Source organism: Catharus ustulatus, chromosome 8, assembly GCF_009819885.2.
Source record: "Catharus ustulatus isolate bCatUst1 chromosome 8, bCatUst1.pri.v2, whole genome shotgun sequence".
In the NCBI taxonomy this organism is placed as follows: Eukaryota; Metazoa; Chordata; class Aves; order Passeriformes; family Turdidae; genus Catharus; species Catharus ustulatus.
In genome coordinates this window covers 463804-484287 of record NC_046228.1, presented here as the reverse complement: position 1 = coordinate 484287, position 20484 = coordinate 463804, and the positions used below count along the sequence as shown (strand labels likewise).

At 55.7% G+C, this 20484-nt stretch overlaps 1 protein-coding gene across 1 annotated transcript; it reads left to right on the top strand.

The window, feature by feature from the left end:
- Positions 1 to 336: 336 nt before the first annotated feature.
- On the top strand, positions 337 to 19768 carry PWWP2B (PWWP domain containing 2B). Its single transcript, XM_033066684.2, has 3 exons — positions 337 to 473; positions 5192 to 6839; positions 19281 to 19768. Exons 1-2 carry the CDS (start codon positions 394 to 396, stop codon positions 6819 to 6821), a joined length of 1710 nt encoding a protein of 569 aa, XP_032922575.1. The 5' UTR covers positions 337 to 393; the 3' UTR covers positions 6822 to 6839; positions 19281 to 19768.
- Positions 19769 to 20484: the final 716 nt, after the last annotated feature.

Sequence of the window (20484 nt, the reverse complement as noted above, 5' to 3'; positions counted from 1 at the left end):
CCCAGCTCGGTCACGCCCCCCGCTCGGTCCCGCCCCATACAGGCCCCGCCCCCAAGCTCGGTCCCGCCCCCAGCTTGGTCCCGCCCCCATACAGGCCCCGCCCCCAACCCGGTCCCGCCCCCAGCTCGGCCCCGCCCCAAACTCGGTCCCGCCCCTTCCCACGCACGTGCCCGGCGGCGGGGCGGGGCCGTGACGTCACGGGCGGCGGCGGGGCGGGGCCGTGACGTCACGGGCGGCGGCGGCGGGCGCTGTGAGGTCACGGCGCGGCCCGGCCCAGCGGCCCCGCCGGCGGGGAGCGGCGGGAGCATGGCCGAGGCCGAGCCCGGGGCGGGGGACGCGGCGGGGGCGCCGCCGCCGCGGGTGGGCGCGTGGGTGCCGGTGCTGGTGGAGCAGATGGTGAACGACACGCTGGTGGTGACGCTGAGCTGCGGGGAGCGGCGCTTCACCGGCGTGCTGCTGGACTGCTCCAAGAGGTGCGGCCGGGGATGGGGCAGCGGGGCCGCCGGGGCCCCCGCGCCCATTGTTGGGCCGGGCGGGACGAAGCGGCGGGGTGGGGACCGGCCGGGGGGGCGGCGGGGCCGAGCGGTGCCCGGGGCCGGGGGAGCCGGACCGGCCGCGGCCCCGCACGTGGCCCCGGGAGCGTGTCCGGAGCCGGCGGGACCGCAGCCCCCGCGCCGCTCCCTGCGCCCCGTGCTGCCCCCGCCGAGCCCCGGCAGGGCCGGGCCGCCGTTCCCGGGCAGCTCCCGCCCTGTGCCGGGGCTCCCGCGGGCTGTGGCCCTGCCCTGGTTCCGCATCTCTCGGGACCGGGCCCCGCCGGCTGCGGCTCTGCGGCTGCGACCTCGTGTTCACCGCGCCCGGCCGTGCGGGAGCGCTGCTCGCGGGGCAGGGCCGTGCGGGGCTGGGCTGTGTCCCTGTGGGCAGCAGGGACAGCTCAGCTCGGTGCTGTGTGCTGGCTGTGTCCCTGTGGGTGCTGTGTCCCTGGGAGCAGCAGGGACAGCTCGGTGCTCTGTGCTGGCTGTGTCCCTGTGCTGGCTGTGTCCCTGTGGTGCTGTGTGCTGGCTGTGTCCCTGTGGGCAGCAGGGACAGCTCGGTGCTGTGTGCTGGCTGTGTCCCTGTGACTGCTGTGTGCTGGATGTGTCCCTGTGGTGCTGTGTCCCTGTGGGTGCTCTGTGCTGGCTGTGTCCCTGTGCTGTGTGTGCTGGCCGAGGGAACAGATCAGTGCTCCGTGGGAGCACAGCAGCCTCACCTCTCTGCCCCATCCCACGAGATGTGCGGAGCGGGACTTCTGAGCTTCGTTTTTGTCATTTGTTTAGCTCCGCGTTGCTATCCCGGAGAATTGGAGCCAGATTCTAAGGCTGTGCAGAGCCCATAAACCCACCCTGGAGGCCGGTCCCAGCCCCAGCAGTTGGTGTCTCTCCAGCCCCCTAAACCAGCTGTTTCTGCCTTCTCACATTTCACTTGACTTCCTCTGCAGTGAAACTTCTTCTACCTGTTTTTTTCACCCTAACCTTTCTCCATTATTTTTCTTCATCTTTCTTCCTTCCTCTTCCCCCCAGTGTGTCCAAGAGCCACCCCAGTGGGTGTTTTTCCCAGGCTTTGGGGCAGCTCTGCAGTCGGTGGTGACCTGATCTGTGCTGGGTGGGAGGGCAGTGATGCCCTGAGCACTGGGGCTGTCCCCAGGGTCAGTGCTCATTCTGTGCCCGTCCCCTGGTGCCACATCCTGCCCTGGTGGTGCCAAGCTGCTGCCCATGGAGGGGCAGGGAGCTGTGGTGACCAGCACAAGGAGGGGACTGTGTGTGAGGCAGGTGCCTGGCTCCTGGTGGCCCCTGGGGACTTGGAGCAAGCACTGCAGTCATCCCAGTCTGGGCTGTGCAGAGATCTTGTTCATCCTACAGAACGCAGCAGTCGGCCTGGCAGTGGCTGGAGGGTGAAGGTCAGGATGTGTCCCAAAGGCAGCAGGAATTTATCCACTTGGTGCTGAGCTTGGAGTGCCTGAAATGGATATGTGGCAGAGCTGTTCCTCCTGCTGCTGCTGCCTGCCTGATGGAGCTGTGTCCCACCAGCCTGTCCCTGTGCAGGGGTCACCCATGCTCTGCCCCTGGGCAGTGAGATGGGGCTGGCAGCAGAGGAGCCACCAGAGCAGGTTGTTACACCTGAACAGAAAGAGGAGATTACCCCAAAAGGGGAAGGAGGGCCTGTATGGTGATTCTTCAGCTTTCTTTTGTGGTTTAAAGGGGTTTCAACATCACACAGTGCATTGATATATTTTAGTTGTGGCTGCCCCATCCCTGACAGCGTTCAAGGTCAGCTTGGACAGGGCTTGGAGCAGCTTGTCTAATGAATGACATCCCAGCCCAGGGCAGGAGAATTGGAGCTGGATGGTTTTTAAGGTCCTTTCCAACACAGACAATCTGCAATGATCACTTCCCCTAAGCTGTAGCGAGTTCTGTGGGGAGCTGAGCAGGAGGGAAGTGTGCCACCCTGAGCACCCAAGGCTCCCCTGTCCAGCCAGGTCCCAGCTGGACACCTCTGGAGTTCTGTCACAAGGGCAGGTGCAGGTTTGAGCCCTGAGCTGCCTGCTGGGTTTGCAGGGGCTCAGCCCATGGGCAGCAGGACTGCCTGTCCCCTGCCTGTCCCCTGCCTGTCCCCTGCCTGTCCCCTGCCTGTCCCCTGCCTGTCCCCTGGGCCTTTAGCAAAGAGGGGATGTAGGGAGCAGTCATGCCTGACCTTCCAATCACTGGGGAATTATTTTCAGAAAAGAGTGCTCGTGTCCTTCCTGTGCGTGTCCCTTCCTGCCCCAGCCTGGATGATGCAGCAGCACCAGGGCCTGCCCATGGCTGGCAGTTACTCACTTCCAATAAACTGGCTCTGCTCAGAGTGAGCTCCGTAGTGTACATGCTCCAGTAGAGATTTAAATGCAGTTACAGTGTTTCTGGCAACAAGATTTCCTAGTTTTGCTGCAATTAAACTTACTTTAAAAGTAGAGTTTTAATTGTGCAGAGGTTTAAATAAAGGAGGATGGTATCTCCTGTGCCAAGCAGAGGCTGGATTGAGGTAGCCAAGTCCAGTTGGCTGCAGCTGCCCCAGAAAGGGGGATTATGAGCAGGGTGAAATCCCATCAGCAGTATTTCCTGCTGCTTTAATCACAGAATCCCACAATGGCTTGGATTGAAAGGGACCTTAAAGCTCATCCTGTTTCACCCCTGCCATGGCAGGGACACCTCCCACTGTCCCAGGCTGCTCCAAGCTCAGTGTCCAGCCTGGCCTTGGGCACTGCCAGGGATCAGGGACAGCCAGGGCTGCCCACCCTGCCAGGGAACAATTCCTGCCCAACATCCCACCCAAACCTGCCCTCTGGCAGTGGGAAGCCATCACCCCTTGTCCTATCCCAACAGGCCCCACTGAGAAGTTTGTCCCCATGTTTCCAGTGTGTTTGTCCCCATGTTTCCTGCTGAGCTGGTGCCTGGCACAGGGTGACAGGGGAGGGCAGTGGCCTGGGCCCTGTGGGCAGGTTCTGTGGCACAGAGGCCGTGTCCAGCCCAGGGTGGGATTCCAGTGTGCTGGACATGAATGCTACAGGCACAAACCATGCTGTGAGTGACCCTGTGGTGCTGCCCTTGTGCCAGGTGAGGAGCTCTGTGCAACTCTGGGGGGTTCAGTGACCTGAACAGGGGGAATGGGTTTGTGTCATCATGAGAAGCAGTTTTCTGCTGTGACCAAGTCATGCAATCTCACTGCATAAAATAACCATCATTTATAGCATCATTTCATTCAGAAATGGCCTCACTTTGGACTGTGAATGGTGCCAACATCTCTGTCTGGCTGTACAAACTGTACTGGCTTTCTGGGTTGTCATTTAAAGACACCTACATTCTTGGTTGTCTCTGTTTAAAGAAAGCCTCTTAGAACAAAAATATTTTGTTTCAAATTACGTGATTTCAACAGCTTAATCCTTTTCTAGTTAAACTGACATTTAACAGCAGGTTGTTGCACTTTTTCATTAAGGGGAGAACTTGGAGGCTCCTCTCTGTCAGGGAAACCAGGGCAGGGGCTTTGTGCTGCCCTTGGTGAGAGGTGTGGCACTGAGGTGTGGCCTTCAGCTGCTCTGCAGTGCTGACCAAAGTGTCCCTCTCTGTGGCAGCCGCAGGACACTCCCCTGTGCCTCAGGAAGGCTCCTTCCTTCCTGGTGGTTGGAAAGTAGTGGCTGGCAAGGAGGGGAATGGGAATGTAGCATCCAAAACCCACTGGTATTTGGTCTGTACCTGTTCTCCATTCCTTTGTCTCTTCTTTGTGGCTCTCCTAGACAACATTTTGTTATTATTAAAGAGGCCCACATGCTTCACTGACTGTGTGTTCTCCTCAGAAGTGTCTCTGGAAAGCCAAGGCAGTGAGCTCTGCCCAGTCAGACTCAGTGTTTCAGGGCAGAGTCTGTCCCAGAGCTGTGTTAGCTTAATATTTCTAATGCCAGGCCAAGGGCTTCAATTCATAAATTTTGGAGACATGAACTGCGGTTCTGAGTTTCAGCATTTCAGAGGATTTGCTTTTGCCAATATCCAGGCAAGGTTCTGTGTCCAGACCTTGGTGGTGGCTTGCAGTGAGACTTGGCACCGAAGGACAGAATATCAGGGTGGATAACCCTGCTGTTCTGGAGGAGTGCTGGTGCCCTGTGTCACCAAATACAGCTGATATGGAGAGACTGGGGAGGGGGAGCAGAGCTGTGTCTTGGGGAACCTGTGCCAGTTATCCACCCAAATCAAGGTGTTCAGGTCTGGAGTGACAAACTGGAAAAGCAGCCACACACCTCCAGTGAGCAGAGGGGCAGTGCCACAACTCCTGTGGCTAATCCAGATCACATCCCTCCTCTGGCCTTGCCAGCCTGCTGCTGCACTAAACTGCTTTGTGGGATAAAACTTGCAACTTCTTAGAGCAAAACTTTGTGCAAAGAGTTCATAGAAACAGAGGTTTTGATCCCTCTGCCCTTTCTGGGAGAAGTGTAGGACACCTTGCCAGATGTCTGTAATGCTGTTATTTTTTTCAGTGGCAGAATTGGCTGCTTGATCTTAAAACTCAAGAGAAGGCGTTGAGTCCTGAAGCTGTGGGACGTTGGAACCTTTTGGGCTCCCAGAGCAGCACCTTTCAAAGCTCCTGACTCTGTTTTTTTTCCCTCCCTGTCCTTGTCACCCCCATTTAGGTCTGGGCTGTTCTGCCTGCCCTCCTCCTTGCCCAAGCACGAGGACCCTCCTGCCGACGCCTGCGCCGACGGAGCTGCTGACGGCGGGGGTGCCGCGCAGGGCGAGCTGGAGCCACAGCCCGCTGGCCACCAGGCTGCCAAGGGCCACGGGGAGGAGCAGGTGCCACCTCTGCTGCCAGCCCCGGGCAGCCTGCCGCCCTACCCGCCCTACTTCGAGGGAGCCCCGTTCCCGCGGCCGCTCTGGCTGCGGCACTCCTACAACCAGTGGGTCCCGCAGCCGCCACCACGGACTATAAAGAGGACGAGGAGGCGTTTGTCGCGGAACAGGGACCCGGGCAGGCTCATCATGAGCACCATCCGGCTGCGGCCCCGGCAGGTGCTGTGCGAGAAGTGCAAGAACACGCTGAACCCCGAGGACGCCAGCGCGCCGCCGCAGAGCGCCAAGGCCCGCAGGAAGCTGAGCGTTCAGGACAAGGAGCAGAAAAAGCACGGCGACTCTGACTGCCTGGAGAGAAGGAACAAGAGAGAGAAGAGGGAGGAGGACAAGTTTTCTGGGGAGCTGGTGCATCGCACCCCAGTTATAAAAATATCCTACAGTACTCCGCAGGGGAAGGGTGAGGTGGTGAAAATCCCTTCCCGGGTTCATGGCTCGGTCAAACCGTTCTGCCCAGAGCGAGCGCTGCAGAACGGAGCCGGGGACCAAGAGGAGACCGGGGACTCCGAGCGGTGCCGACAAACCAAATGTTTCATGGACAAGTCAGCAGGCAGCCAGCTTGCTTCCATTCCAAAACTGAAGCTCACGCGGCCAGTGCATTCCAGTGTGGATGTCCCACCCCCAAAGATACGGCTGAAGCCCCATCGCATCAACGATGGGCAGAGTGTTTCCATCTACAAGGCAGAGCTGATTGACGAGATCAACGTCCTCCAGGGCAGCAGGGAGCCCAATCCTGGAGCGTTCTACAGCGATGAGCCCGCCGACAGAAGCTTGGCTGAGATCTCTTCAGGCAGTTCAGGTGAAGATGATGACTTTAAAAGGTTTCCCCAGGGTAAAGATGGACACGATAACTTGGCTTTCCTCATGAACTACCGTAAAAGAAAAGCAGATTCTTCTAGTTTATCGGTGTGTAGCAATGACAGCCTAGATGAATCCAAGTCTTCTAGTTCAGAAGTGACATCACCAGAGCTCTGTGACTTTTTACCTGGTGATGATGCCTCCGTCTCTTCATCTTCAAAAGATGAGCGTAAAATTGTGCCACCACTGACAGTCAGACTGCACACCCAGAGTGTGTCCAAATGTGTCACAGAGGATGGAAGGACTGTGTCAGTGGGGGACATTGTCTGGGGTAAAATCCACGGCTTCCCGTGGTGGCCAGCGCGTGTTCTCGACATAAACCTCAGCCAGAAGGAGAACGGGGAGCCTTCGTGGCGAGAAGCTAAAGTGTCGTGGTTCGGTTCTCCCACCACCTCCTTCCTGTCTGTGTCCAAACTCTCTCCTTTCTCGGAGTTTTTCAAACTGAGATTTAATCGCAAGAAGAAAGGGATGTACCGGAAAGCGATCACAGAAGCTGCGAAGGCAGTCAAGCACCTGACCCCAGAAATAAGAGATCTCTTAACACAGTTTGAGACATAACTTTGCCTCCAGAATCAGGTGAGTGATTGCTACACTAATGCTTGCCATGAAAAGCCTCCTGGTGCTTTTTTAATCTGTATTCCTTTGCATTTGTGTTCCCATTAAATCTGAGACTGACAATTGTGAAACGGATGTGCTTGGCTGTTAGTTGGTGGGGGTCATTTCAGAGGTGCTGAGAAGCTTTAATTCCAGACTCCTTTGGGGACTGTGGGAATTGGAGCCCCTGTTCCCAGAGGGAAGTGCAGGCAGGGCAGGATGCTGTGAGGAAGCAGCACTGCCTGTTCAAAGAGCTGGTAAACCTGTAGTTGTGTGCCTGGGAGACTGACAGCTCCTAGGCTTGCAGTTTCCTTGGGTCAAAGAACTAAATCTCACTGGCATTAAGATGTCTTTATCACACGTATGTGCTGGTCCCAGCAGTTACCTGGAACAGTTTAGGGCCCCTTTGCTCCCCTCCCTCTGATCCCTCTGGTTTGGATTTCTCATGAAGGCTCTTTATGGCTCCTCAAAAGGATTGTACCAAAAACTGTCTTTGAGGAACAGTATTTCAATATCTCTCACAGTACCTGAGGTTTTGTTTGTACCTAAATTTTCAGTGTTTCTCTGGGGAATGGCCTGGATGAAATTCAATTACTTTGGGCTTCACCTCTGTGTGAGGACATTTGGTGGGAATGGAAAGGTGAGAGCTGATTGTTTTTAATGGATGGGGATGGGTTTCCCTTTCTCATCAAACAATCTGCCTGGGATGAAAATTTGGTACCTAAAAATACAGGATGTGCCATGACTGGGAATAAAAGTCCATGGGAAAATCCAGTGACTTGGGTAAAAGCTGGAATCATTTCACAACCTTTCAGTCATCACTGTCCAGACAAGTCCTCAGCTGTGATGGTATTGGACAAGGGGAGGGATTAACTTTTTGTCAGAAACCGGGGGTGTCACTAGGAAGAGCCCTATGTCAAAGCCATGCTTTCTGCAGTGTGATTTGTGCTGTCCCCTGCATGCTCTGCTCTGCCAGGGTTGCTCCTCTGGGCTCTCCATCTGAACTGTCATAATGCAGTGGGGCTGGGGTGGTCAGTGCTCATGTAATCCTGGTGGGAAAATGGGATTTTGTTCACGCCCTCTGTTGTGGGACTTCACCCCTTGCCTGAGTGTGGTGAAGGACCTGCTGTGCTCGGGTTATGAGTCCACCTGAGCAAGCCTGGCTGAGCAGATAACCAGAGCATGACAGGTTCGTGCTGTGCACTCAGGGTGTCTGGACAACTGCAGCATTGCAGCTTCCTTCTTGATCTTGCCTGTGGAACTGCTGCTTAGCTCTGGCTAAGGACTTTATTATATCAGGAGTGTTTGGATTGGACCCAAATTCCTATTAGCTAGATCAGGAGTATAAATAAACTGGCTGCCCAGAATGTACTGTCCTTGCCAGTGGAGGAGTCCTGGCCAATCCCTGGCTCCTGTCTGGACAGTGCTCTGGTTAAAGGAGCAGCAAGCTTCATCCTCTGAGCTGTCCTCTGTGTGTGAGCAGTGTGGGACAAAGGTGATGCCACCGTCCTTCCTGCCACCTGTCCTGGGGGGGCTGCCATGGCCCAGCTGCAGGAGAAGGGACAGCTCAAAGAAACACCTCGTGCTTCAGCTCAGACAGTGGCTGTCTGTCTGTCCATGGGGAGCAGGAAAGCTGTGGCCAGGAGGAGTCCCAAGGACAGAGCTGGGAGCTGGGATGGGAGGGTGCTTGTCCCAGAGCTGGAATGGGAGAGTGCTTGTCCCAGAGCTGGAATGGGAGGGTGCTTGTCCCAGAGCTGGGATGGGAGGGTGCTTGTCCCAGAGCTGGGATGGGAAGGTGCTTGTCCCCACACTCCAGCCCAGAGCACTGCCCTGGGACCAGCAGGAGCTGCTGGGATGGGGCACAGGCTGCAGGGCAGGGCCTCGAGGAGGAGAAGCAGCCCTGGCTCCAGAGACACCATGGGATCTGAGCTACAGGTACAGAGCAGGTCTGTGAGTGGGGGGAAAGAACATCTGGAGAACATGTGGATAAGGAAATGGTGGGATGGCCTGGATTAGACCAAAACATTCCTTCCCTCTGTGCTCTTCAGCCAAACCCCTGCATGTGTGTATGGGTCTGTACATTTATCAGATAGCTGGTTTGGCCTCCTTCAGCTGCCTTTGCACAGGGGATTTCCTGCCTTACATGCCTGAGCTGAGCTGCCAGCACAGTCTGCCAGGCTGAACACAACAGGACTACTGGATAAAGAACTGCAGAACGAGAAAAGCAGAACTACACAACTGCCTGTGTTCCACATGTCACAGTTACCTAGTTTCCCAATCAGACCAGCATGTCTGGAGTTCTGGTGCATCACTTATAAAACTGCTCATTATTTCAGACAATTGTCTGTACCTAATTCTCTCCTTGCAGGAGGATTGGATTTTGTTGCTTTCCTTGATTTTCCACAAGGGAGAAGTGAAATATTTTCTTCAGCTGCTCTTTGTCCTTTCCTGAAGGATGGCATGAAAGGGTTTGGGCTGGAAGGGACCCTGGAGTCCATCCCATGCCACCCCTGCCACTGTCCCAATGTCCAACCCCAGTGTCCAGCCTGGCCTTGGGCACTGCCAGGGATCCAGGGGCAGCCACAGCTGCCCTGGGTAACCTGGGAATATTGCTATAAAATCCATTGTGCTGGGGCTGCAGTGGCACAAGGTTTTTGTCATCAGGAGTGCATGAGGTGGCTTCAACCCTGACACTGCTTGTGCTGCTCCTGGGTTCAGCAGAAGTTTGTGACTGGTGACACTTTTCATTGTGAAACTTTCTGTCTTCTGGCATGTGATGTGTTCTGCAGAGAGGAGTTACTGCAAAAATGTATAAACACTGCAGGAGTTTTGTGGATGCGCAGAACTGGAAAAATTATTTTGGTTTTTTTTTTTTTTAACTTGGTTTGAGTTGGAAAAGCTGGTAGGATCACTTCTTGTTGTTACTGCTTTGTCCTTGGGGTTTCTTTGCAAGGAAAGGACTAGTCAGATAATGACAGGGTTTTAATTAAGTAAAACAAGTTTCTGGAAAAACAACAGGCAGAGTAGCAGCCTGTAGAGCTCAAACTTGTAAGACTTGGTTTAGAGTAGTGCCAGGAGAGACATGTCTGCTCAGCATCTTCTGGGGCTGCTCTGTGGCTTCCCTGGCTGTGACAGCACGGAGCCAGCTCCAGGCACAGGGCCAGCAGGTGCCCCTGGCTTGCAGTGACACGTGTTTGCTGTCCCTTAAGGAAACCCAGCTGAGGGTCCTTGGGCTGGTGTCACACACGTTTTATTGGGAATGAGCCATGGTCCCTGCTCCAGCTGTGCCCTGGGCTGGTGTCACACACATTTCATTGGGAATGAGCCCTGGTCCCTGCTCCAGCTGTGCCCTGGGCTGGTGTCACACACATTTCATTGGGAATGAGCCCTGGTCCCTGCTCCAGCTGTGCCCTGGGCTGGTGTCACACACATTTCATTGGGAATGAGCCATGGCCACTGCTCCAGCTGTGCCCTGGGCTGGTGTCACACACGTTTTATTGGGAATGAGCCCTGGTCCCTGTCCAGCTGTGCCCTGGGCTGGTGTCACACACATTTCATTGGGAATGAGCCCTGGCTGTGCCCTGGGCTGGTGTCACACACATTTCATTGGGAATGAGCCATGGCCACTGCTCCAGCTGTGCCCTGGGCTGGTGTCACACACGTTTTATTGGGAAGGAGCCCTGGTCCCTGCTCCAGCTGTGCCCTGGGCTGGTGTCACACACATTTCGTTGGGAATGAGCCATGGCCACTGCTCCAGCTGTGCCCTGGGCTGGTGTCACACACATTTTGCTGGGAATGAGCCCTGGTCCCTGCTCCAGCTGTGCCCTGGGCTGGTGTCACACACATTTCATTGGGAATGAGCCCTGGCTGTGCCCTGGGCTGGTGTCACACACATTTCATTGGGAATGAGCCATGGCCACTGCTCCAGCTGTGCCCTGGGCTGGTGTCACACACGTTTTATTGGGAAGGAGCCCTGGTCCCTGCTCCAGCTGTGCCCTGGGCTGGTGTCACACACATTTCATTGGGAATGAGCCCTGGCTGTGCCTGGGGCTGGGACACAGGAGGGAGGGAGGGAGGGACACGTGTGTTTGCCCCCCTTCCCTGCCCCAGGAGCCATTGTGTGCTGGGTCAGGGGCTCTGCAAGGGGCGTGTGTTGCTCCAGCCCTGCTGTGTGGGGAGGGGTCCCTGCAGGGACAGGCCCTGGCAGGGCTGGCTCTGCTGCCCTGTGACCCTCCTGAGCAGCTCCCATGGCAGGTGCTGCACACAGACCTGCAGTAAAACCTCCAGTAAATCTGCTGGTAGGTTTTCATCCACATCTCTGCCTGAAGCAAGTTTACAAAATGTATATTCCTTTGCTTTTTCAGCCTGCAAAGTCCTTTATTCTTCCTCTCTGTCCCCTGTCCCCAAGCTGTGACTGGAGCCATTAAACTTGCAGATGCTGAAGGCTCTCATTTGCACTGCTGTGAGTTTAACAGACCCTCAGTGTCAGTACATGAAACCATCCATCACACTGCTGTGTGCAGCAGGCTCAGAGCTGGCTGCACGCTCACTGTCTGTGGAAACCACCATGTAAAACCTGGAGTATCACCTTGTGAGCTCCCCTTCAGAGGTGTTTGGAGCTCTGTGTGTCCCTGCAGCCAGTGCTGCTGCCAGCAGCTGTGAAGCAGCAGAAGTCACTCCTCTTTTACCTCCTCCCCCCTGCTCTAGCAGTGGCACAAAAATACCTTGATAGAAAGTGATAGAAAGGGATGATTGGTGTGATAGCTCTATTTTTAACACACCTGCCTGCTCCCGTGGAATATTTCAGTGCAGAAGATGAATGCTTGAGATTTTTCTTGGCCTGCTTTCTAGCTGCTTCAGTCCACTAAAACCAGGCATCCAAGTTAATTACTGCTTCACAGTCCTCCTGCAAACAGCTCGGAGTCAGCGTCTCTGCATGCCAATGCAAGGTGGGGGAACGAGTCCAGAATAGACTGTGCTGCATTTTTGTGTGCCCAGCTGATGGCTGGAGCTGCACCTTGGGTGACATCCTGCTCTTCCCTTTCCAGCTGCCCACTGTGCCCAGGGACTCCTCTGGGGACACCTGGGTGAGTGCTGCCTGTCCTGCCAGCCATGGCCCCTCTCCATCCCCTCTGCTCCCAGGGAACTCTCTGCCAGTGCCACCAGCCCATGCATTGTGCTATTTGTAACTGCCCCAGGAATGTGATCAGCTTTCAGCAGCTCTGCCTTCAGCTGCTGGAGGAGATGGGATCCACCCAAGGGCTTAGCAGCAATCCTGGGAGCACAGGGAGCTGCTCCTGGGCTGGGGGCTGCAGCTGCAGCTCCAGGCTGTGCCCACAGCAGGCAGGACAGCTGGCTGTCCCCAGCAGTGTCACCAACTCCTTCTGGCTGTCCCCAGCAGTGTCACCCAGCTCCAACTGGGTGTCCCCAGCAGTATCACCAACTCCAGCTGGGTGTCCCCAGCAGTGTCACCAACTCCAGATGGGTGTCCCAGCAGTGTCACCCAGCTCCAGCTGGCTGTCCCCAGCAGTGTCACCAACTCCAGCTGGCTGTCCCCAGCAGTGTCACCAACTCCAGCTGAGTGTCCCAGCAGTGTCACCCAGCTCCAGCTGGGTGTCCCCAGCAGTGTCACCAACTCCAGCTGGGTGTCCCCAGCAGTGTCACCAACTCCAGCTGAGTGTCCCAGCAGTGTCACCCAGCTCCAGCTGGGTGTCCCCAGCAGTGTCACCAACTCCAGCTGAGTGTCCCAGCAGTGTCACCAACTCCAGCTGGGTGTCCCAGCAGTGTCACCAGCTCCAGCTGGGTGTCCCCAGCAGTGTCACCAACTCCAGCTGGGTGTCCCTAGCAGTGTCACCAACTCCAGCTGGGTGTCCCCAGCAGTGTCACCAACTCCAGCTGGGTGTCCCCAGCAGTGTCACCAGCTCCAGCTGGGTGTCCCCAGCAGTGTCACCAACTCCAGCTGGGTGTCCCCAGCAGTGTCACCAACTCCAGCTGGGTGTCCCAGCAGTGTCACCCAGCTCCAACTGGCTGTCCCCAGCAGTGTCACCAAGCTCCAGCTGGCTGTCCCCAGCAGTGTCACCAGCTCCAGCTGGGTGTCCCCAGCAGTGTCACCAACTCCAGCTGGCTGTCCCCAGCAGTGTCACCAGCCCACAGTGCCCCCAGTGCCTGTGGGATCCACACAGGATCAGGGCTGTGCTGGGGTCTCAGGGCAGGAAATGGGAGAGGTGTGGAGAAAGGAGCTGGAAATTGGTTTCTCTAAAAACTTTTACAAATAAAGTAAAACCAGAATTTCTGTATGTTTTCCTGAGTCATGTTTATTTACTTGCTGGGTTTTTGAAGTCAAGTGGAGGTGTTGGAATTGCAGCTACAATTCCCCTGTTCCCAGAAGCATGGAGAGCAGCAGGGGGGGAGCCAAGGGGCACCCAAGGGACTTCCTGGGACTTCCCAGGCAGGGCTCAGAGCCCACCCTGCCTCTGTGCTGCTCCAGCAGGTGTCTGTGCAGTGCTGAGCACCTCCCAGGGCCTCTTACAGAAAGGCTCCTTGGGGCCAAAACGGAGCAGGGGCTTTGGGAATCCCAGCTCTGTGTAGGGAAGGGTGCCTGTGCTCTGCAGGGGAGAACAGCAGGATCTGCACACAGCAGCCATGCACTGCTGCTGGAGCATGCAGCTGCTGGGGTGCCTGACACCTTGGGCTGACACAACTGGAGAGTCACAGAAGGGTTTGGGTTGGAAGGCACCTTAAAGATCATTCTGTTCCACCCCCCACCATGGCCAGGGACACCTTCCACTATCCCAGGTTGCTCTAAGCTCCATCCAGCCTATTGTTGAATATTTCTTGTTTTCATGTTCAGGTGTGAAAGGTAGGACTTTGATCCCCAAAATTGATGTGAAGGCTCTTAATGTTGAAGAACATACAAGCTGTTGTTTTTCAGCCTTGATGTTTTTTTATGTGTTCTGTTTCATCCATAATTTGCCATCAGTGGTGCTGGGGTCGAGGGGAGCAGAGTGTGTGGGCTGAGTGACAAGCTGTGCTCCTGGCTGGAAAGACTTGCAGAGCTGCTCTCCTGTGAGATGGGTGTGCTGGATGTGCTGCTTTTGGCTGGGGCAGCATCAGCGTGCTGCACAGAGACTGACTGGGGCTGTGCTTTGGGTTGTGCTGAGCACAGGGTGGATTAAACAGAGATGTTTTTGTTACTGCTGAGCAGGACTTGCACAGAGCCAAGGCTGTTCCTGCCCCTGTACAGCTGGGGAGGGGACACAGCCAGGACAGGTGAGCACAGTGCCCAGGGGCTATTCCAGTCCCTGTGACATCACACTTAGTGTACAAAGTGGGGGAAAGGAGGAGGAAGGGGGGACATTTGGAGTGATGCCATTTGTTTTCCCAAGTCGTGGTTAGGGGTGCCTCAACACCTGCCTGCCCATGGAAGCAGGGATTTCACTTCTTGTTTTGCTTTGTTTGTGTGTGCAGCCTTTGCTTTCCCTTTGGAGTTGCCTGTCCCGTGTCCTGGCCTCCCCAGCTCCTGTCCTTGCAGTTCTGTCCCCGATGCCATGGGTGGGGAGGGAGCAGCTTGGCTGCTGGATGGGTTATCCCTGCACGTGGGGCTGCTTTACTGTGCTGCAGTCTGCTTGCTGCAGCTGCTCTGCGTGCTGGCTGTACCTGCACAGAGCACAGGGGCTCTGCATTAGGCAGATGATGAACTCTGCCCATCCTGGGATTAGTGCAGCTCAAACAGGCTTCTGCTGTCAGCAGCAAGGGCACAGATGGGGCTTTAATGCCTTGGGACTGGAGAGATTGGGCTCTCCCTGTGCACAGCCCTGTGCCCACCCTGCCACTCTCCAGTGGGCTGCCCGTGCTCTCCTGCTCCTTGGGGCTTTCTGGGAGGGGCAGGAGCAGCAGGACCCTCCTTGGGCAGGGCTGGGGGCTGTGTGGGGGCTGTGGCTGTGCCCCCTGCCCGCCCCGAGCTGCCCCTGGAGCACCAGTGTTCCCCTCCCTGGGGGTGACTGTGACCTCCCCTGCCTGGAAGGGTCACAGGGGCCAGAGCTGCTCCCACCTGAGCCGTGTCCTGCTGGCCTGGTCGCTGCCTGCTGGCTCTGGCACTGTTAGTGAAGGGTCTCCTCATTAATCTGATGAATTTCTAAAGGAGCAGATGCCTTCACTGAGTGCCAGTTCTTGTTTCATCTGCTGGTGCAGGACCAGCCAGCCTGGGTTTCTTTGTAGAGTCCGGTTCCTGTGTGCTCTCTGCAGCTGAAGAAATGAATTGTACAAATTACTAGTTTGACTTCCCTTGGGAGTGATGATTTGCTCTGTTTTGATGCAAGCCAATAACCTGAGCCATTTACTCATGTGGAAAACAGTCCTTCCCAAAGACAGAAACCCTCAGTGCAGGATTTGTCATAGGGATGTGTGGATGATGGAGTTTGGGAACTCCAGTGTTGGAGATGCAGCTGTCAGCCCACTCAAGTCAGCCTGGAGAGCTGCAGACAGTTCCAAACCTCACCAGTGGGCCAGAGCTGGGGGTCCCAGCTGCCCCCCGTCCTTCTGCTGAGACCAGGGCATGGGAAGGAAGGACTGCACCACTGGCTGCTAGCTGCAGCCCCTCTGCTCTTCCCCAAGGAGAGATGGCTGGGGAAACTCTGATTTGGTGGTGCTCAATTACAGCCTGCTGTTGATTGCTTTGTGATTAGAAAATAATCCTCAAAATAAGCTGCTTGGGCACACTTGGGGTGCTGCAACCTCCAAAGATAAATTGTCTTCTGCATTGTACTGGTGGTGTTCAATCTGGATTTATGAATTGTTTTATTTGATCCAAAACTTCATTTTTTTAATTATGAACAAGCTTTTGGCTTCAGGGGAGCTGCCTTGGATCCCCCTGGGAGACCCAGCTTAGCACCCAGGCTGTCCTGGGCACAGTGCTGTGTGAGCTACTCACATGGACAGGCAGCAGCAGTGCCTGGAGCGTGGGGCAGAGACCCTGCCGTGCTGGAAGGGCTTTTGTGAACACGAAATTCTGCAGCCTGCAGGGCTGAAGTGAGAGTGCACCGGGGGCTGGCACTGTGCAGCTCCTCCTGGGCACGGGAAACCCCACAGGGGAAACCCCTGTCCTGGGGGGGCCATGGAGCCCAGCTGTGCCCCTCCAGGCTGCAGGGGTACAGTACAGGTACAGGTATAGCACAGGTACAGCACAGGTACAGGTACAGTACAGGTACAGTACAGGTACAGTACAGGTACAGGTATAGCACAGGTACAGTACAGGTACAGCACAGGTACAGCACAGGTACAGGCACAGGTATAGCACAGGTACAGGTACAGGTACAGGTACAGTACAGGTACAGGTAGAGCACAGGTACAGTACAGGTACAGGTACAGGTATAGCACAGGTACAGGCACAGGTACAGGCACAGGTACAGGTATAGCACAGGTACAGGTACAAGCACAAGTACAGTACAGTACAGGTACAGCACAGGTACAGGCACAGGTGCAGGTACAGGCACAGGTACAGCACAGGTACAGGCACAGGTACAGGTACAGCACAGGTACAGGTACAGACACAGGTACAGCACAGGTACAGGTACAGGCACAGGTACAGGTACATGCACAGGCACAGGTGCAGCACAGTCACAGGTACAGGCACAGGTACAGGCACAGGTATGGTACAGGTACAGTACAGGTACAGGTACAGGCACAGGTACATGTATAGCACAGGTACAGACACAGACACAGGTGCAGCACAGGTACAGTACAGACACAGGTATAGTACAGGTATAGCACAGGTACAGTACAGCACAGGTACAGTACAGGTACTGCACAGGTACAGACACAGGTACCGGTACAGCACAGGTACAGGTACAGGCACAGGTACAGGTGCAGCACAGGTACAGGTACAGGTACAGACACAGGTACAGACACAGGTACAGGTACAGGCACAGGTACAGACACAGGTACAGGTACAGGCACTGGTACAGGTGCAGCACAGGTACAGGTACATGCACAGACACAGGTACAGACACAGGTACAGGTGCAGCACAGGTACAGACACAGGTACAGGTACAGCACAGGTACAGGTACAGCACAGACACAGGTACAGACACAGGTACAGGTACAAGCACAGGTGCCCCCAGGCACAGTCCCCAGCTGCCTGCCCCGGTTAGAGCCGCTTGCTGTTGCCGGCAGCCCCAGGGTTCTGCTCCCACAGCACAGGACCCCTGATATTTGCCCCCAGGTGGTTCCAGAGCAGCTGGGGTTTGGCCCCAATCCCTGTCCCCATGCAGGAGCCCTGGCCATGACAGGACCCTTCCCTGGGACCTGTCTGGCACTTCTGCTGGGATTCTTTCTTCCTCCCAGTGAGAAATCCCAAAGAATCCGATCCAGCCACCCGAGGGCTTGCAGTTACCTCCTCAGGCAGGAAATGCATTTTTTCCTGTTTAGACAAGATCTTCTCACTCTGTAATCTGTCTCTGAAGGGTCAGTGCTTTCCAAGCCACTTGAGGGATATTGTTCCAGGTCCCTGGGCCTCAGGAAGGCTTTCCTAGGTGCAAGGTGATAACCCTGCAAGTGAGATTGTTGGGTGTTCTTGAAGTCTCTCTGCTCATCAGAAGATAGATAGATTCTCCTGCAAGATTAGATGTGAATTTTTACTCTGTTGGCTGCAGGTAAGAGCCCAGGGCTGAGACCTCCCAGTTTCTGCCAAATACTGAAGGAGTGTGTGAAACCTGCCTGCAGCCCTTGTCTGGAGCACAGCTTTAGGGACAGATGTTCCTGGAATGGAATCAGCCCTTTGCACTGTGCATTGTGTGGGCAGTGCTGAGGATCGTTCTGGATGCTGAGTGTGAGTGAATCGGTGTCACTTTGGGTCCCCTGCCTGCAGAAGCAGCGCTGGTGCCTTGTCAGCAGCTTTGAGATGTGATCCCCTTGCTGTGTTTGGTGTTCTTGGTTCGCTGTGCTCTGTGAGTCACAAACCTGAGCTGGGGGAGGTTTGGAGTTCTTGATCTGCTCTTCTCTGGTGTTAGTGCTGTGCACAGAGCACAGACCCAAGCTCAGCTGCAGCTGGTGTGGCTCAGACCCAGGGCTGGTTCCTGAGCTCATTCCTGGCTGCTGGAGCTCGCTGCTCTGGGGCTGAGGTGCAGTGCTCAGTGTGAGGGGAGGTCTCTGTGCCCTTCCCTCCCTGGCTGTGTCACCCACTTGTTCCATTCCTCACTGGAAGGCAGGTGGATTCTCCCCTTGAGCTCTTCCAGGTTTGCACACTGCAGCCTGGCTCCCAGGGCCCCTGAGTCCCTGCTGCATGCAGGGCTGCAGGTGAGCACTGCCCCACCTTGGAGGTGTTGTTCTCCAGCAGCTGCACCTTTCTCAGGTCACCAGCCCTGAGCCCGGGGGACAGTGACAGCAGGGTGGCACTTGGGGTGGGGGGGACAGTGACAGCAGTGTGGCACTTGGGGTGGGGAGGGACAGTGACAGCAGTGTGGCACTTGGGGCAGGGAGGGACAGTGACAGCAGTGTGGCACACAGGACTATGGGGGGACAGTGACAGCAGTGTGGCGCTTGGGGTGGGGGGGACGGTGACAGCAGTGTGGCACAGCAGTGTGGCACTTGGGATGGGAGGGACAGTGACAACAGTGTGGCACTTGGGGTGGGGGGGACAGTGACAGCAGTGTGGCACACAGGGCTATGGGGGGACAGTGACAGCAGTGTGGCACTTGGGGTGGGGGGGACAGTGACAGCAGTGTGGCACACAGGGCTATGGGGGGACAGTGACAGCAGTGTGGCACACAGGGCTGAGGGGACAGTGACAGCAGTGTGGCACAGCAGTGTGGCACTTGGGGTGGGAGGGACAGTGACAGCAGTGTGGCACAGCATGTGGCACACAGGGCTATGGGGGGACAGTGACAGCAGTGTGGCACACAGGGGGCTGGGGGGGACAGTGACAACAGTGTCACACACGGGGCTGGGGGGACATGGCTGTCCCAAGGCCAGCTCTGTCCTGTGGGGCAGGGCAGTGGGACCAGGGCTGGCTGCTCCACCTCGCTGGGCACTGCAGGTACTTAGGAAAGCCGCTGTAGCTGTCCCCAAGGGGACAATAATCCTATTTTGTAGATTGTGTTCAGGAAGTGGAGGCAGATGTTCCTCACGTGGCGCGCTCCGTGGGGACTTGTGGCAGATTAACCTCCAGTAACCCCCCCAGCAGCCACTGCAGACTCTTCCAGCCAGACTGGAGATTTATTATCACCACTGAAATTCATATTGTGCTGGTCTTGGGGAAAACTGCCACTCTTGCTTTGGGTTTGTTAACCTGACAGCTTCCTTCCCAAGCTGCAGGTGCTGCTGGCTGTCCTGCTGGGAGCAGAATTCCTGGCTATATTTAGAGGGAAGGCGCAGTGTGAGCCTGCTGCTGGTGTCTCAGTAACCTGTCCCTCTCTGCCTTTCCTGCAGGTAACAGAAGAGGAGCACAGCTGTTCTCCAGAGCTCCCGGAGCCTGCACCGCCCGGCCGTGCTCCAGGAGAAGCGGGCACGGCGCAGGATGAGGCTCCTGGCAGTGCCACCCAGGACAGGGGACAGGCACAGGGCTGGGAGGCTCTTCTGGTGTGAGGCAGGAAAGGCCAAAGGATCTCTTACCCTGGGATGAGAATTTGACCAGTTGGACAGCAGTGGACTAGGAGAACAGCAAAAACCACAACTCGGAATGTATTTATTATTAAAAGTTAGCTATTCTTGATAAAATTCCCCAGATTATTGCTGCTGCTTATTTTACTTACAGATTTCACACACTTGTTAATTTTAAAGCTATTGAACTTTTATTCAATACTGTACTCTCAGAAATGTAATTGGGTCAGGACATGCAATAGAATGAAATCATTGTAGTGTCTTAAGTACAATGGACTCACTTTGTGTCTATTAAACCTTGGAAGATGTGCAACACACAGCAGAGTGGCTCTCATTGCTAAAGCTTTCAGTGCTGTTCACTGCAGAGCAGGAGAGTCAGGGGTCCAGGTATGGGGACAGGCAGTGCTGGTGACCTGGATGTCCTTGGGTCCTCCCCCTGTGCTCTCCACGTCCCTGGAAGGGCTGCACAGCCTGGGGAGGGCTCGTGCTGAGCTGCTGGCTCCAGCCAGGGAGGGAATCCTTGTTCTGGACTGAGCATGGACATGGACATTAACATGCACATGGACAGGAACATGAACATGAGCATGGACATGAACATGGACATGGATATGAACATGAAGCTGTATGCCCACTCTGTGAGTGTGATTTAAGGCCCTTTGAACATGTTGGACAGAAGGATCCCCTCCTTACCCACAACCAAGAGGTGATGCACGATTCTAAACCAGCAAACCTACAGTGTTTTTGCCAAATTAAAATAGTTCACAAGCTGAAGTGACCTATGGGCAGGATTTTGGAACTGTAGCAGTTCATTTTTGGGGTTTGCATTAGTCTGGCCTTTCCTTGGATTCCCTCAGTGCAGAGACATTAATTTGAGGTGATCTGTTGCTTCTGATGCTGCAGAAAACAGTTCAGAGTGTCCCTGCTCAGTGTTGTGTGGCTGTGGGAGGTGCCCTGGAGCACCGATCCTGCTTCCTGTCAGCAGGAATTTGGGATATGCTGCAGCAGACACGGGGGTGAACTCTGGCTGAGTTAG

Bases quoted from the DNA above. Each gene is read 5' to 3' on its own strand.
- PWWP2B (XM_033066684.2), top strand. From the start codon at position 394: ATGGTGAACGACACGCTGGTGGTGACGCTGAGCTGCGGGGAGCGGCGC. The intron at 474-5,191 runs GTGCGGCCGGGG...ACCCCCATTTAG, and splicing joins CTGCTGGACTGCTCCAAGAG to GTCTGGGCTGTTCTGCCTGC.